The sequence below is a fragment of the Thunnus albacares genome, chromosome 20, assembly GCF_914725855.1.
Source record: "Thunnus albacares chromosome 20, fThuAlb1.1, whole genome shotgun sequence".
NCBI classification, from domain to species: Eukaryota; Metazoa; Chordata; class Actinopteri; order Scombriformes; family Scombridae; genus Thunnus; species Thunnus albacares.
In genome coordinates this window covers 13964895-13982622 of record NC_058125.1, presented here as the reverse complement: position 1 = coordinate 13982622, position 17728 = coordinate 13964895, and the positions used below count along the sequence as shown (strand labels likewise).

Here is a 17728-nt window from a genome sequence, read left to right as displayed (position 1 = left end):
TTTTTCCCTAATGCATCTATCCGTCTACAGGTTCACGGTAGGGGACTTGTCCGATTCAGAAGGTGACCTGTCGTCTGAGCCGGTGGTGAAGGAGATGGAGTTCCAGGGGACTGAGGAGACACACAGAGCTTTCAGCCATGGTACTGAGCTCATTCCTTGGTAAGAAACAATCACACACACACACACACACACACACACACACACACACACACACACACACACAGTTAATTTGACAGACACTTGACAATCATTGTGTTCTGTTTTTTGGTTGTTTTTTTTTTTAGGTACGTGTTGTCACTACAACCAGATGTTCACCAGTTTCTACTGCAGGGAGCCACGGTCATCCACTACGATCAGGACAGCCACGTCACAGCTCGCTGTCTGCTGCGACTACAGCCCGACAACACAACACTCACCTGGGGTAAATTATGACATTATGAAAGTTTCATTAAAACCATCTGGGTATAATTTAAAAGACATGGTTATCTCCTCTGCTGCTGCTTTTTTTCCTTACTTAGAACCACTTGTAATTCATTTTGCTATGGGTTTATTTATGTGTCCAGTTTTTGTTCTGATATGTCACAAATACATATGTTTATTGTGAACAGTATTTATAATATTTAAACAAATTTGCTCAGGAAATTATCCAGTTTTACTTTCCTTGTTGTCTGGAGTTTGTATTATTCAGACAGTTGCTTGTACATTTATAGTATATATCATTTCCAGCAGGGAGCTACTTTAACATTGTTCTCTCCAAAGGATTATTTACTAGGAGTGTGAGGTTGTGCTCAGGTCAATATGTTACGATTAACTTGAAGAATTGCAGGGAACATTTCCTTTGTTGTCAGGACATTTTAAGATGTTTATATCCCAGCCAGACAAGCCCCATTTCCTCTCTCATTATTACTCTTTAAACAAATGAAAAACATGCATATGTGATTACAAAAATCATATTTCCTGTGCCATTATTGTCTTTTAAACATATCGTAAATGTGTTTATAGGTAAATGTCATGTCTTCTGTAACACATATAATTTAATTTGGTTGTAAATGTGTGTATTTGTAGCAAGTTGCTCAATTTCCTGTGCCGTCACTCCATTTCAAACATTGTAAATGTGTTGATTTATGGTAGGTAAGCCTCAGAACGGAGGGGCTTCCCTCGCAGAGCAACCGCTGGGATTAGGACAGACTGTAGTGGCAGGACTAGCAGAAGGCCTGCTGGACCTCGGAGTGGTGAAGGTTTGTTTCAAAATCAACATTTATATGGTATCTAGACTTCAAAAATCTAGATTTTTAGTCTTTTAATCTAGTGTTAATCTAGTATTAAGTAGTAGAGAGTTAAATTTGTATGTTTTTTTTTTTAATCTTATAATAAAAATAATAAATGTTCATCTCAAGTGGTGAGTGTAGCTGTTTGATGTCTTTAGTCTTTAGGTTTTTCTTTATGTGATGTTATGTTGATGCCAGAGAAGTGAGTGGTTGCATTTCCAATATGGTCATGTACTACTCAAAACTCATTCAAAACTTGCATTGGAAGGAAATTAATTTATCTTGTAGATCAGTTCTGTGTTTGAATAGCATTACAGTCATAAGTTAGATTGCAACCATAATATTGTGTTTATTTGAATGTGCAGGCAGTGTTCCTCGGTCACCAGGGAGTGGACGTCCATGCTGTGTGTTTGCAGAACAAGCTGAGCCAGATGACGGTGGAGGAGAATGGTCTCAGCCTCCTCTATGGTCTCAGTACCACTGACAACAGGTTAACACCAGCCTCCTACTTTCTAATACAGTTTTTAAACACTTGTTCATTGCTACACTGGTAACTGGTAAGAAGCTTGCAGTTTCATATGTCTTTTTTTACCATATTTTATCTAATATCTTGACCACTGCCAACAGACTGCTGCACTTTGTGGCCCCCAACCAAACAGCACGAATGCTTCACAAGGGCCTGTCAGAGTTGGTGAATGCAACCAGGAAATTGAAGAAGTTTCCTGACCAAAGGTTGCAGTGGCTGAGAAGACAGTATGTCAGTCTGTATCAGGTACGTATACTCTGAACTGAATGTTTCCTTGATAATACTTTGCTTGTAAAAAATGCACAGTAGAGTCAAAGATTATATTTATCAGTATTATCAGTATTATAGATTGTTTGCATTGCCATGCATTGGCCACCAAAATAAATGTTTATCAGCTGTATTATTTTGAAGAGAAATGTGCTTTTTTTTTTTGTTTGTTTGTTTTTTATTGCCCTTTAAATCTGAAAAACCCATTTTTCATACACATCCCTAAAACTTTTTAAAATCAATCTTCTTGGCTATTTTTTGTCTATTATGTATGTTTGAGGGCAAAAGAGTTTCATATTGTAAGGTCAAAAATAAGTATTTAGCACATAAAGGATGAAAATAGCATTTTGTATATTTGCATTTTTTGTGACCATCACCATTAAACATTGCCTGTGTGTATTTGCGCCCTTCCTGTCCATCTAATCCTTTGTGTCTGTATGTGTCTCTGCTAGGAGGATGGCAGATACGAAGGCCCTACATTAGCCCAGGCCATCGAGCTGTTTGGTGGGCGGAGGTGGAACATGGGTACAGGTGGAGTGGAGAAATCTGCCGCCCAGAAAAACAATCCTCTGGGTATCAATGATAAGACAAAGAAGAAGAAGAAAGTTCTAGTCAGGGTCAGTACATAGAAAGTTGAAGTTATAAATCTTTTATTTAAGAATGAAAGTTTCATTGTTCAATTCACAGTACAATTATTGTAGCTATGGCTCTTGTCATGAGTAATTAAATTAAATGTGTGAGCAAGTAAGACCTGCTGTGATGTATAATCCCTGTTAAACCAACCAACTCATACAGATTTTTATGTTGAATAGTCGGTTTATTTTCAACACACTCATCACAGGGAGACAGCGGGGATGCCACAGATGACGAGATGGTTTCCAGGAAGACACGGAGTTGTAAGGAGGGACTGTATCGGAACGGACCAGAGTCTGACAGCATAGACCAAGAAGATCCAGGTGACATTTTCATGAACATAAAATTTTTTTTTAACAATGTATTAATATCTTTGGTGATCCTTTCTTAGGGTACTTTATTATGTCTGTATAGTGTTTATTTACCCTTAATCCACTTTGCCTTAATAGAGGACAGCTTCCCTGGACCATTCTCCCTCTCATCTAATAAGAGCCCTGGATTGCTAGCCTCTTCCTCCTCCTCCTCCTCTTCCTCCAGCATGGCAGGGTCCAACCAGTCCCGCCCACAATCCTCTCCAATCCTTTCAGGAACTTCGAAATCACAGCCGGGGTATGTGTACAAAGACCGGAGGTGTCAAATTCTGACCCTGCTGACATCTAAATTGTTTCTTTTCCAGTTAGGTGAGGTATAAGTAAGATATTTTTCCTTTTCTTTGTTGGTTGTAGGGCATGGAGCAGCAGGTCGTGGCACGGTCGAGGTAAAGGCTGCTTCAAAGGCTTCCAGAATCTCATGATTTCTGACAGCACAATGAACTTCATCGAGTTTGTTGAACTCTTCAAATCATTCAGGTAGATGCCAGTGTTTTTCCAACTAGATCTTGTTTTCGACACTTCAGTAACAGTGTAGTAAGACACTGCACACAAGCATTCATTCAAAGCTTTAAACTTTTCACAATTGTGTGTCTGTTTTATGTAGCCAAACTAAAACCTGGATTAAAAATATTTTTATGGTTATATGTTATCGTCCGACACTCAGTAAAAACAGTACTGGCTTGAAAAGCATTCATGTATGTATAAAGTATGTGTTCTGTTAAGCATTCTTGTCATCTCACTTCCTCTTGGTATGTAATTATTGTGTTTGTATCAACAGTAGCTAAAGACAGTACGATAAAACAAATTCAACAAATTCTTCTCAAGGTTATCATGACTGGGACATTTTCCAAGGATTCTTCTCTGCATAATATTTAGTTTCTATAATATTTTCCCAGTCATATAAAAGGGAACAGTGTTTTTCCTTGATAAGCAATGGATTATTTTAATACCTACATTTCTTTGATTGTACTGTATCCTCTCATGTGCTGCCCACTAGTTCCCTTTGATCTGCACACTTGCTTAGCCACAGCCATGCAAAGGAAATTTACAGTAACTACTTAAGCAGATTAATATTTTTTTCTTTTAAAAAAAGTGGTTGCTGAGATGTATAATAGTCAGATTACTGTATTTGAAAATGGAAAAGCTTATTCAAAGTTTAAGTGCCTTTTATCTAGTTGAACAAGGCTTTTGCAACATTTAAATTGGTTTTGTCTGTTGAGCTAAGGCAATTAATTTGCACATCTGTATCTGTCAAATTCTAAAATTAACTTCTGAATTCTGCTATTTGTTTTCTCCACAGTATCCGAAGCAGAAAGGACCTAAAGGAGTTGTTTGATACCTTTGCTGTCCCCTGCAGTCGTTCAAGTTCAGAGTCAGCTCCTCTCTACACCAACCTCCGGATAGATGACAAAGACACAGGGCTGCAACCAGACCTGGGTACAAGCAGCAAACAAAAACATGTACACACGCATCCACATTATTCCTCTCTCGCTCACTCTTGCCTCATCTCTTTCTCTCCTCTCCAGACTTACTTACCCGGAACGGTTCCGATCTCGGCCTGTTTATCCGGACGAGGCAGCAGATGTCCGACAACCAGAAGCAGATCTCTGACGCCATTGCAGCAGCCAGCATTGTGACCAATGGGACAGGAGTGGAGAATGCATCACTAGGCGTCCTGGGATTGGCTATCCCTCAGCTCAATGACTTCCTAGTCAACTGTCAGAGAGAACACCTGAGTTATGATGAAATTCTCAGCATTATACAGGTGAGGGATCGAAGAGTGGATGATTTGCATTTAATCTAAAACACATGGATAGATAGTGAAGATGGAGGCCATATACTGTATTTGGAAGTGGAGAGAAGGATGAGGAAATGCCTGATATAGATGTGTTAATTAAACAAATTAGAATAAATTAGAATAAAAGAAACATGAGACAAGGAAGGAAAAGGGCTGTTGATCAATAATATTAATGAATAGTTTCTTGTTTTCTCTTATAGAAATTTGAGCCCTCATCAAGCATGAGACAAATGGGTTGGATGTCATTTGAAGGCTTTGCAAGGTACAGTAAAAACATCATCATCATATACAACTTAACAACAAGCTTTTGTCAAGATAGAAGGCATAAAAGAAATACTTCAATATACATGGCATATTACAAACACAATCAAAGAACAGACTAAATCAATATGTTGAAAAGAAATTAAATTATATACTTATTGTATTAGAAAACAGCATATCCACACAAACTAATGCAGGTTTGCATGTACTGTACTTTCAAAAGAAAAAGAGGCTGTAGTCTTACCATTCCTGTCTCTTTACCAGGTACCTGATGGACAAGGAGAACTTTGCGTCTCGTAACGAGGAATCCCAGATGAACCCGGAGGAGCTTCAGTACCCTATGTCCTACTACTACATCGAATCTTCTCATAACACCTATCTGACTGGACACCAGCTGAAAGGAGAGTCCTCTGTTGAGCTTTACAGTCAGGTAAATCAGACAATTACTTATTCAGGCCAATCTCAATAAATGGTTAATTTCATTACCCAGCATTTTTAGATTTTTCTAATGTTTGTAATATTTTTTTAATGTTGATACTGTATTGTTTGATGGTTACGTAGGTGCTGCTTCAAGGATGTAGGAGCGTTGAATTGGACTGTTGGGATGGAGATGATGGCATGCCAGTTATCTACCATGGACACACACTCACCACAAAAATACCCTTTAAGGTTAGGAATGTATATGAATCATTTAATTCAGAAAAGACATGTCCATTGATTGAAAAGAAAAACAAACGATCGATCACTGGCTCTCCTTACCTTCCGCTCCCATGCCTCAACTATTGTACCGCTGTATGATGTATTCATTTTGACAAAGGTAGTCCAGGCAGAAATTCTGTTGATTCAGTAAAACCAAACAAATGTGAATTTTTAGAACATACTTCAGCCGACCTTAATTCACCAGCTGGTTACCCTTGAGGGTCATATCGATATTATTTATTTTATATAACCAAAGTTGGACCAAACAGAACCCTCAGACACCTGTATTTTATTTTAAGAGGCTGATTCAGTAAATCTCATTAGTATTGGTTTCCATAAAGAGTTTTATTGTCACATATTGGACTTGGAGTGCTGTGTCTAAGAATTTAATCTCTCCCATGATCCTCCAGGATGTGGTGGAAGCAATTAACCGGTGTGCATTCGTCAATTCTGACATGCCAGTCATCCTGTCCATAGAGAACCACTGCTCCCTTCCACAGCAACGCAAGATGGCTGAGATCTTCAAGGTATGTAAGCGGTTCATTCAGACTCTGCTAAAACCAATTACGTAACGCGCTGAGCAGAAATTCACAGGAACTACAGTAGCAACACATTATGTCCATTTCACATTACAAGATCTAACTTTCATTATCAGGATCTATCATGTATGTTTTTCCGTGTGTGGTTAATTTGTTTCTAATGTTACTGGTTTTAAACTTTATGATTAGTGATTAGAATTTGTAATTGATAATGAGACAAAAAGTCTTTTGCCAATTATGTTTATAATGAATGTCACAGATTAGGTCACATTACAAATCCCATAGCACCACCTTTTAAGCATGCAGCACTTAACTTCTAGGTGGTTTTAGAAAGTATTTCAGCAGAGCCCTGGTGAATATTTAGGGAATTACAATCACCTACACCTTCAAATAATCTACAACCTCCACTTCTCCACTTAACTGCTTAACAGGTGCGAGTGTTTTCTTCAGTGGTACTTGTAGCAGCACTTTTTGAGCAAGCATTTGTTTTCCTTGCCCAGTTTTTCTCAGCTGTACTGGGCATTTCAATTTGGCAGTCTCCCAGTTAGAGACTTGCTTTTCTAATCTTTAAGCCACAACTGTCCCCCATCTTTTTAGATTTATATACTCAAGGCCACACATTTCTGGGCACAACAGATACATCATGGAGTATCGTTATGCTTTCATCTAACTAAACTTCCCAGCATTCCACCCTCCCTGGAGACCAACTTGATAAAGATAACGAAAAATCTTTCATGTTCAGACAGCTCTTTGCCTCTGGCCAGCTTACATCACTGTGAGTTTGTTTATTTGCAGTGTTGTTTGTGTTGATAAAAGCACTTTCATTTTCTCTAGTTGAGGATTCCTCTACAACATTTGAGGTTTTCCTCTCCTCTTCCTAGTCGACCTTACACACTGGTGTGTGTCTCACATTAGTGGACATCATTTATGGATGTCTATCTATCATGTTCAAATATTTATTCACTAGACGGTGATTGGGGAACGTCTCGTGACGCGCTTCCTCTTTGAAAGCGACTTCAGTGATGACCCTCACCTGCCGTCGCCGCTGCAGCTGCGAGGGAGGATCCTACTCAAGAACAAGAAGCTCAAGGCTCATCAGGCACCAGTGGACATCCTCAAACAGAAGGTTGAGAAAAGAGACAGACATGCTGTCCACACAAACATAGAAATGCTTATATTAAATATAAATTTTACTATAAGCATTTCTTGTAAAGGGCATTCCAGGTAGCATTAGTGCATTGAATATTTAACACTTTTGATCGTTAGAGTGCCGTCACACATAAATAATAAATGCAAAAATGCTCAAATGTATCACACCATTCCCTCTCAGTTTACATAGCAAACATAACATAATGTACCTCAGTCTATACACTGTAGATTCTCTGCAGATAAGAGGTTGCCTATTTCCGGAAATGGATACAGATAATACAACCTTCAGTTACAGATATATCTTTGTAAATATTAGTCCACCTCTACATCTGCACTTACTCTCTCTTTCTAACATATGCTCTGTCTCTCTGTACCTCTCAAGCTTTCTGTCTTTGACAGTATTTTTAATCTCTCACAGGCTCACCAGCTGGCCCACCTGCAGGCCCAGGCTAGCAACGGGTCGCCAGGGGTTACTCTGTCTGGAAACCATGCCAATGAGGAAGAGGAAGAGGAAGAAGACGAATACGACTACGACTATGAGTCTTTATCAGATGGTAAAGAGATTTTTAATGGAGTTTGTGATTGGGGGAAGGAAAACACTTTGAAAGCACAAAACAAACAAAATCAAAAAACTAAGGACCTACAAGTTTACCTTTGATCCCCGAGTTAAAACATCACATAAATTACCTGTAGATTCTCCTGTTGTAACCTTTGAATCGGTTTCTATTCACACCTTTATCTTGTCTATCTCCTTTTTAACACTTGAAGACTCTCTTTAAGTTGACACTCTATTCTCACTCCCTTCCTTTCCTATTTTATTTTGCCTGTTTTCCACTTAGCTGATGTCCTCACAGCCTCTACTGCCTCGTATGGCCTGGAAGGTAAATTCACAGCTCTGTTGCGCCTCTCTATGCATGAGTGTTTCACTCTAAATTTGTTATGCAGTGGTAGCTGGAGTGTATTACAACATCTAACACTTTGTTGTACCCTTATTAGTATCTTTATATTAGCACTTAAAGTGCTGCATTTAGATATTGACCCTGCGGTTTATAGTTTTTTGGGAAAATAATGGTCTATAGATAGAAATTTACTTGCTGTGGTTGTCTACCACTGCAGAATAATTAAAGGAAACACTGGTGTGTAGAATTGCGGAAGCGATCTGCATCATTGCTGTAGACTGATTCTTGTCTGTGCCCACATGAAGCTGCCAGCTTTCTGCTTTTTGTATGGACAAATTCAGTTCATGTTCTGCTACACTGTAGCTACCCCGCATGGTAACCAGCACTTCAAATTTCAACCATTACAGAACACAATAAAAATGTAATTAAATCTGTTTTATAGTAAAATGATACAGGGTGATTTGTTTTTTGACGAGACTGAGGACTAATTCATGGGCACTGAGGGCTTGTTTGGCAAGCCATCCTCCCCCACTGAACAGCATGGCTAATAAAATAAAAAAATCATTTGGAAAGGACGCCGCTGTCTTTTTCAGAATTTTGACAACAGTTTAGAAGTTAACACAAGTTTAACTCTACTTTGTAATCATTGTAATTCATAATAGACTTAGAATCTGAATAAGATACTATCTAAACAAATGTTTAGCACTACTGGATCATACAGTAAATGGTTGGCAACATCAGGAGTGTTTGTTATGATGTACACTTGTTTTATCACTGTTATATAATTGCTATAATATGACTAGCGCCCTTAACTGCCAGCTTGCTACCATAATTTCTAATGTGCCGTGTGCCAATGGAAGTGACATTATTAAAATGCAGTCTGAGCATCCATCATCCAAAATAACTTATCTTCTAATTAAATTCACTCACTGTGAACACTTTGTTTAGAGTAACGTGGATATAGTTTTTGTAGTACTTGTGGTGTAAGCTTGTGTTGTTTTTGTGTGTGTCTTGCTTGTGTTTGGCCTGCTTGTCGCATCCTAATTTACGATGCAAGAACACTGTTGATCCGCTTACAGTACCAGAGGAATTGCCCTGATATGTAAAATGCGGTGCAGAGTCAGGGCAGGGTCGGACTACACTGTCTAGCTCTGTATTGATTGTCCTTTAGAAATACGTAATTATGAATGAAAAAAAACTACGTTCTATTCATTTCAGTCAGTGTTTTAACTGTACGTTGTCTGAATGCTTCCTTTTTCTCCCACAAACACATCACCTCCCTTCTTCTTCGTCCCCCCCCTGTACTGTATTTGTCAGTGACCTCGCCAGTGGCTGGGCAGGCTCATCAGGGAAACAAAACAAAGCCATCTGGTTTCTCAGGCCCTACGCTGCCCCCACACCAAACAACAGACCAGGGGAAACTACCCTGTCCCGGTCCCACTCCCAGCACTACTTTCTCCTAATCCCTGCCCTCTGCTTGTCCCTGTCGGAAAAACTTGCCAGTCATGAACCTTTCAAAAAACATTTCTCTTATCTAAACCTCATAGTGTGATTCAGTTTGGCTACTTTACCACTTTTGCAAACCCATTTGCTGTGAAATATTAACCTACCAGTCAGCTACATCCTTACTTAATAAACCTCCTTCCACCCTTGACTGTTTCCATTTTACCTTACATGCTTAGTACTCAACATCAGCTGGCCCAGTGAATACAAACACTTGAGTACTAAGGAGCCAAGTTGCCACCGTCCACAGCTTAACAATAACTCCCTTCTTGTTACAGTCTGGTCTAACTCATTTCTCTGGCTACTGTCTACAAGATGACAGTCAGGGTCAACTCTATTCAAAGGAAAAGATTCCAAAAGTCAGGAATTAAACAAGTTTTCTGAGATGAAAAGCGTTTTCAAACTGATATGTTTCTTTTTTTTCTGGTTTTGGCTACGATGAATGTGTAGGAGGAATGAGAGCAAAGGCAAGAACCCCCTACTGTAGCTCCTGTTTACAGTTGATAGATATTGCTTTGAGTGTCAGTGAGGAGAGGTCATCGTGACCTTTTGCTCAGGAACATGAGTTCTGCAAGTAGTCAGGGATGTGGATTCCACTAATTATAGATAACGGCTGATAGTTTCATAATTACTGTATGCTGTGATTGTTCCCACTTGCTTCAACATTTCCTCCTATTTGAGATGGATGGGATACAGACAATCTACAATTACAAAATGAAAGTCCTCTAGAAGACTAATTAAATAAAAAAATAAACACCAAGAAACACTCTAAACATGGTTGTGGTTTTACTGTATTCATCACATGTCATCAGCCTGTTTAGTAAGTTACCATAACCCAATTTTAGGTTAGTTAGGTTTTCTCTGTCAAAACCCATTCTGCTACATTCGCTCATACACGTATTTCCACCAGGGTGCTGCTAAGTACAACCATAACAATTTACAGCGAACAAAGGCTTCGGTTGGTGTGAAACCCAGGTATTAGCTGCTTTAATAATATTCATTGTATTGTCTTCTGTACATAGATAACATCCTGGATGACAAGCCGGAAGGGAAGAGCTCAGTGGACAAAGAAGAGCAACCTGTTGATGAAATACCCAAGCGGATGAAGAAGGTTGACAGCACTACGCAAAGCAAAGGAAAGGTAGGGGAATATTAAACTGGCATAAGTGCAGCAACAAATATATATTTTGTGTTTACGGTGAATCATAGTTTACAAAATTCCCAAGAAAAGCCTTGATGGAAAGTATAAAAAAAGCCTCTGGAAAGATCAGTGGGAATCCCCCTCTGTAGCTAATAGGTGCTTATGGGTATTTTAGCTGTTTGAGGTCAAGCCAACGCTTATTAGCCTTTTTTGGGTTTTTTTTTTTTTTTACTCAACTGTTTTTTTTTTTTGGTTAGATAGCATCAAAAACATACAAATATGTCCAAGTAAACAGGAATAGACAAAAAAAAGAATAAACATTCTTTATTACATTTGCTGACGATGTTAAAGTATATATTTTGGATAGAAGCAAAATGGTGAGTTTTTACCCATGCAAGTATTTTTGTCCCTGCTTCTGTTCAAGCTCAGCCTCTGTTTCCCGTAGTACATCACTGTCTCTTCAAGTAAAATGTTAACAGCATTCTCCCTGTCCTGTGTCTGCTTGCACCTGTAGGTGTTTGACATGGAGCTGGGCGAGGAGTTTTACCTTCCTCAGAACAAGAAGGAGAGTCGACAGATCGCCCAGGAGCTGTCCGACCTTGTCATCTACTGCCAGGCTGTGAAATTCCCTGGTAAGGAATATTTAATCATTCTGTCTCTTTGTCAAACACAGCTCTTCCTCTTATTTCACTCCTCATTTTAAGATATTTCTGAGTAGTTTCTCCTTTATTTCTTCTCTCCTGCACACTGACATCCTCGCCTGTAGGGTTATTTTCCCAGTGAGAAGTGATTTATTCTCCATCACAATCGTTTTCCACTCTCTCCTCTTTTTCTCTTGACATGATTTCATTTTCATTATCTCCTTATGTTTTGTCCCACTGTAATCCACTCGTGTTATATTTAAGAGGTCAAACCGCTCCCCATGTTTCTGAATATTTTTCATTGCAAGATATTTAATATCCCTGTGTTACACTTCATTCCTCTCCCACAGAGGACACCCACTAAGATGATGAATCCCTTTTTCCCCATGGGAAAGATACGGTTACTTTATTGTGCTGTCAGTCCCAAAACAGCACAACTGTGCAGCAGGAAGATTTTTTGGGAGCGTCCTGGTGACTGCATTGATGAAGCTTTTGTGTGTAATTGCAATGTCCCATGTTCAGATTTCTCATCTTTCTGTCAGTTTTGTCTGTCTGTCAAAAAATTAAAACGGTTGAAATGAAAAGAAAAAAAAACATAGCTCTTCAGAATCAGGGTTAGATCTAGTTGTAGTTTTAAGCGGTTCATGAAGTCATAAAAGTTTTCCTATCCATATTCATTCCATTCTACCATTTATCTAAAATATTTCTTTTTGTCCCTTAAACATCATCCTCTTATCTCCTTTTTCCTCTCTCAAGTGTCCTCTTCTCTGCTTGTCTCCTCTTTTCTTTTACATGACATTTGGCCTTATAAACCGGCTTGTGTTTCCACTGGTATTTTATTTGTTTACTGTTTCCAGGGACCTGAGATCTGAGAAAGAGAAAAAAAAAGGGCAAATGGTCCGAGTCAGACAGACAGCAGACTAGTCCCTCTCTCTGTCTTGTCTGAAGTGATTTCACAAAGACATGATACTTCTAGAAATTTGTGTACAAACACTTAAATGATGTTATTGTATCTTAACAATACTCAATATTCATAAACTGCATGGCATGATTTTTTTTAAATCTCAAATATTTGTTATAAAAGGTGACAGACTTGACACCAAATAGCTCAAGATTAGCAGTATTTAAATGTGCTACATGCAGCACTTTTACATTAATAAATCATTGATTTTGAGGCAGTAGTTTAATTACCATATAAAAACAAACAAACGAACAAAAGTTGCCAAGGCGATTCGTTGCCTCTATCGCTGAAAAAATAAGAGCCAAAGGAGAATTTGTTTGAATAGCAAAAAACGTTATTTTTTGCAAGCTGTACAAATAATACAGCACTTAAGTCCATTAATATTATTCAAAACTGCATCCACCAAGACTGCCAACAACATTTTTCTCACTGAAACAAATGTTTTTGGAGTGACGCCTGAGAGTGAGCAGAACAACATCCTCTTTATAAAAAAAAGTGACAGCATTTAAAATGGTTTCTGATTTTTGAGTGGCAAATTGGGAATTGGGAAGGAGAGATAGTAATGTCATCATTGTGGTGTCTCCAGTATGTCTGTCTTGCGTATTGACCACTCTCCTCTGATTGCCTCTTGTGTGTGGGAACCCAGGCCTGTCCACACTGTCTCCGGCAGGCTCTGGCAGAGGGAAGGACCGGGGAAAAAGCAGGAAGTCCATATTTGGCACAGCTCCTGCTCGCTGCAGCGCAACGGGGGAGGTCACGACCCAGAGCCGCACCCCTGGGAAAGGTACGCAGGGCCAAGGGGTGGTTATGGTTAGTATGAGTGTGAGCATGTAAAAAAGGAAGGAATAAAAATTTAACGATGAAAAAAGCATCGAAGTAGACTAAAAAGTGCAGATTGATGTGGAGAATTTGATCGGACAAGAAGCTAAAATACTTAAAAAAACAGGTTAAACAAAGTATACATTCAGTATGAATATAGACTTAGTTCTTCCTGTTGCTGCCAGGAAAGCATGTTGTTTTTAACCTCTTCCACTCCCCCTCTCCTACCATAGATACATTTTTGTCTTTTTTAGGGGGGGACAGGGGATCTTTAGGGGGAGATAGCAGGTCAGCAGTATATGCCACATAGAAGTGATGTACATCATCTGAAAGCTGGGAACCCGAAGATTAATTTGAGATGCAGCTCAGCAGTGTGTGTCAATTTTTTCTAGTCATGAATCTGTAATGAACATTGGGTTTTGGTTAGGCGCCTATTCAAATGTTGAAAGTTTAGAGTGCATAAGGGCTTAGAACATTATGATGGAAGTACATGATGGCCATTCCCATACTTAAATACGTCTCATAAATTGTTGCAGCAATTTTTGGGTTGATAGCATTTGGGTTGATAGCCAAATTTAACCATTTTGACCACTAGAGAATTGATAAAAATGGTCAAAAATCCCTCCAAAATACCACATTAACATACCAAGACCTTGAGGAACACCATAGAAAAAATCATGCTGTGATTTGAATGCCCCTAGGTCTGTAGTTTGTGGTTGTAAAGTTTGATGAGGCTGTGATTATCCTAGAGGTCACAATAGGTGATTTTATACAGTGAGGTCAAGTTAGCCCGACAAGCTAGCATGACATGGTTGGTACCAATGGATGCCTTAGGTCATCTAGTTTCATATGATACCAGAAACTTTAAAACTGAGCCTGCTACAGCCTTTGAAAGATGGTAATGTCGGCCGAGGATGCTGGCATCTGTGGGGGGGGGGGGGTTTGAGGTTAAGGAATTTCAGGGCCTTTAAAATGTTCCTCTGTCTTCACTCTAGGTGGCACCGAGCGGCTAAGCTGGGAGGAGCAGCAGACGTCTCCTGTCCTCAATCCCCCCACCTCACTCAGCGCCATCATCCGCACGCCCAAGTGCTACCACATCTCCTCTGTCAACGAGAACGCCGCCAAGCGCCTTTGCCGACGCTACTCTCAGAAGCTGATCCACCACACGGTGTGCCAGCTGCTCAGGACATACCCGGCAGCCACCAGGATAGACTCAACAAACCCGAATCCTCTGCTTTTCTGGCTTCACGGAATTCAGCTGGTGGCCCTCAACTATCAGACTGATGGTGAGGACGAAGTGGAGAAGTGCTGTTTTCTCTTTGAATGCAAGGGAGCACACTCTCTTCTTTTTCTTCTCTTCTTTAGTTTAGTTTAGTTTCTCCATTTGGAATCTAAGTTTACTAAACATGATCACCCAGTTGTGCGCAAGAAGACACTTACATGCACACAGACATGCAAGTTTTTTTTTTTACTGAATGCTCCTCCAGATTGGTTGATCTGCATCAGAGTAAACAACCCATAACAATTCAAATGGACCAAACAGGGAGAATCACTGCAGCAACAATACACAACCTTTGGTCAGTCTTTGGTTATAGTGGTATAAAATTGACTCACGTTAATATTATCTTATATCAATATCTTCCTTCTTTCCTAGATCTACCCATGCAGTTGAACACGGCATTGTTCGAGGCCAACGGCGGCTGTGGTTATGTGCTGAAGCCGGTGGTGCTGTGGGACCGTAGCTGTCCGCTCTATCGACAGTTCTGTCCAATGGAGAGGGATGTTGAGAAAATGAGCCCCGCCGTCTATTCCATCACTGTGAGTTAAGATGACTAATAGAACAGAGCGAATGTTCAGTCAGAATCCACAATAGTTTTCTTTCTGCACTCTCATCCTCACTCTGTGTGATCCACTTCTTTAGATTTCTGACTATTTACGTATTTTATTACTTACCTCTTTGGCCTGTTTGCTATCCATCACCTACATACCTACAATACCTAATGACTGTTATGACTGAACACTCAAGCACATACACGCCTCTTAAGTACTCATATTAGGTCCATTAAGGTGTGTTTGGACAGTTTTATTGTAAAATGATCTGTATGTGCTTTCATTATTTGACAGTCATGAAGGCCACCCAGTTAATTCTCCATATACCAGTGAATGAGAACCAGCTATGCATTGCAATATGTCCATACTTAGTCTGAAAATCCCCCCTTGTCTCCAGTGACTGCATTTATTTTTCTGTCAGTCCTTTTCATCACTTTCTGTCACTCATTGCACATTACTTGTGGAACTCTAGTCAGGTTAAAAGCCTGAATGTTTCTGTACCAAATTGATGGTTATGAAGATCAAACGACTCATCACTTAGTGCCAGTCTACATTTTGTTGACATAAAGTTCTTATTGCTGTTTGTAGGTCTGTCATGAAGGTATGTAATAATCTGAGTAAATAACAGCATGAATTAATGTTAGAAAAGACACAATAAAATTGGGCTGATAAGCTGCAGGTGTTAGTTTTGTTGCTTTTAATTGCTGTAAAGATTCTTAGTGATTTGAACTGTTTAGATATAGATTTTCTGCATACATACACTCAGAGACATCATGAACACTCATCTGGTAAAGCGAGCAGTATAAACAGAGGCATGATCTAATACTCATAAAACGCTGTGTGTCTGTGTGAGAGAGAAACAGACAGAAGGAGACTGACAGAAGGTGAAATAGAGTCTCTGTTGGCAAGTCAGAGTGACTTCACTGACTGTTGTTTGGCCTCTCCGACCTGCTTAGGTTTTTATCAAATGGACTGAAAATAAGTTTGATTTAGAGACCATGGAATAAAAACAAAAAAAAAAACAACATGATTATCGTTGCTCATTAATCATATCGCACCTCTTTTCCTTTTTCTCAGATTGTGTCTGGTCAGAACGTTTGTCCCGGCAACAGCGCAGGCAGCCCCTGCATCGAGGTGGACGTTCTGGGCATGCCCATCGACAGCTGTCACTTCCGCACCAAGCCCATCCACCGCAACACTCTCAACCCTATGTGGAGTGAGCACTTTCAGTTCACCGTGCACTTTGAAGAGATGTGCTTCCTGCGCGTCGCTGTGGTGGAAAACAACAGTTCCCAGACTACTGCTCAGAGAACTCTGCCTCTGAAGGCCCTCAAATCAGGTAAGAGCCTCAGAAACAGCAGATAAAACTGAACAATTTACTCAAACTTGAAAACACAAACCCTAGTATTGGATTAGTAGTAGTATTGGATTATGTGCGGTCAAAATACTTAAGATTTGTTGTGTGTGTGTTTCAGGTTACAGACATGTCCAGTTGAGGACGCAGCATAATGAGTCACTTGAAGTGTCCAGTTTATTTATCTTCAGCCGTAGAACAGAAGAAGGTCCAACAGGGGGCGCTACTCAATCTTCCCTGGTAAGACTTAGTTCAGGATTGCAGGCGTTGGGAGCACATTTGATACTTTGTCTCCACTATACACTGAGAACCTGTAAACCGTAATCGCACTGGCTTTTATGATATTGTAAATACAGTAGATAAAATTCAAGAATATTCAAAGTAATCATAATCTAAAGATAGAAGTAATTTGCATCCTGGTTGCACCATGAGCAATATCATTACTTTGGAACTTTCGCTCACACTTTCTAGGGAAAAAGCAAGATAGACTGCTTAATAAAACAGACATGACGATATAATAATGATGTTTTATAATAACCTGCTGCCTTGTATCCCTTCTTCTGTGCACATAGCTGTTCAGTTCAGAGGAGAAACATACATCCCAGCAGCACAGGGTAACAGTGCATGGAGCTCCTGGTCCTGAGCCCTTCACGGTGTTCTGCATTACGGCGCAGACCACTGCCAAACAACTGCTGGACATGGTTAGTAGTTTAAAAATAAAGATTTTACGATGCTTGAATCATGTGATAGCAACCCAAGCAGAGGACAGTCTCACACACACAAGATTTAATTCTGTCATATGTACTTTTTTCCTTCCGCAGATTGTACCATCTGAAGGAAACCCGTCGGAGTACTTCCTGTGCGAGGAGAAGGTCCCTCTGTTGAAGGAGCGCAGTGAGGTGAAGCGCTGTGCTCAGCATCGCCCCCTAGCGCCTGAGGAAGAGGTGGTCAGACTGGTCAGCAGCTGGAACACTGAGGAGGGATATGTGGGAAGGATCTGCCTCAAAACAAGAGAGGAGGTACGCACAGAGCTCTTCTGACACATTTGGTAGATTCATCTAAATTTATA

The 17728-nt window shown here is 39.8% G+C and overlaps 1 protein-coding gene across 4 annotated transcripts in view; it reads left to right on the top strand.

Moving 5' to 3' along the window:
• The window catches only part of plce1 (phospholipase C, epsilon 1), an 87074-nt gene that overhangs the window by 62791 nt on the left and 6555 nt on the right, over positions 1-17728 (top strand). For 3 of the 4 annotated variants that reach the window (XM_044337090.1, XM_044337092.1, XM_044337091.1), the window contains 27 exons: positions 31-159; positions 285-421; positions 1132-1238; positions 1634-1758; positions 1896-2040; positions 2514-2678; positions 2903-3017; positions 3144-3303; positions 3420-3542; positions 4366-4502; positions 4592-4830; positions 5064-5125; positions 5389-5554; positions 5686-5793; positions 6234-6350; positions 7330-7488; positions 7930-8065; positions 8351-8392; positions 10936-11054; positions 11569-11686; positions 13303-13440; positions 14471-14761; positions 15130-15293; positions 16383-16644; positions 16781-16899; positions 17232-17360; positions 17481-17678. In XM_044337090.1, the coding sequence (XP_044193025.1) occupies positions 31-159; positions 285-421; positions 1132-1238; positions 1634-1758; positions 1896-2040; positions 2514-2678; positions 2903-3017; positions 3144-3303; positions 3420-3542; positions 4366-4502; positions 4592-4830; positions 5064-5125; positions 5389-5554; positions 5686-5793; positions 6234-6350; positions 7330-7488; positions 7930-8065; positions 8351-8392; positions 10936-11054; positions 11569-11686; positions 13303-13440; positions 14471-14761; positions 15130-15293; positions 16383-16644; positions 16781-16899; positions 17232-17360; positions 17481-17678 (3910 nt within the window). The remainder of the gene's footprint in view (positions 1-30; positions 160-284; positions 422-1131; positions 1239-1633; positions 1759-1895; positions 2041-2513; positions 2679-2902; positions 3018-3143; positions 3304-3419; positions 3543-4365; positions 4503-4591; positions 4831-5063; positions 5126-5388; positions 5555-5685; positions 5794-6233; positions 6351-7329; positions 7489-7929; positions 8066-8350; positions 8393-10935; positions 11055-11568; positions 11687-13302; positions 13441-14470; positions 14762-15129; positions 15294-16382; positions 16645-16780; positions 16900-17231; positions 17361-17480; positions 17679-17728) is intronic. The other variant, XM_044337093.1, reaches the window with a different exon arrangement.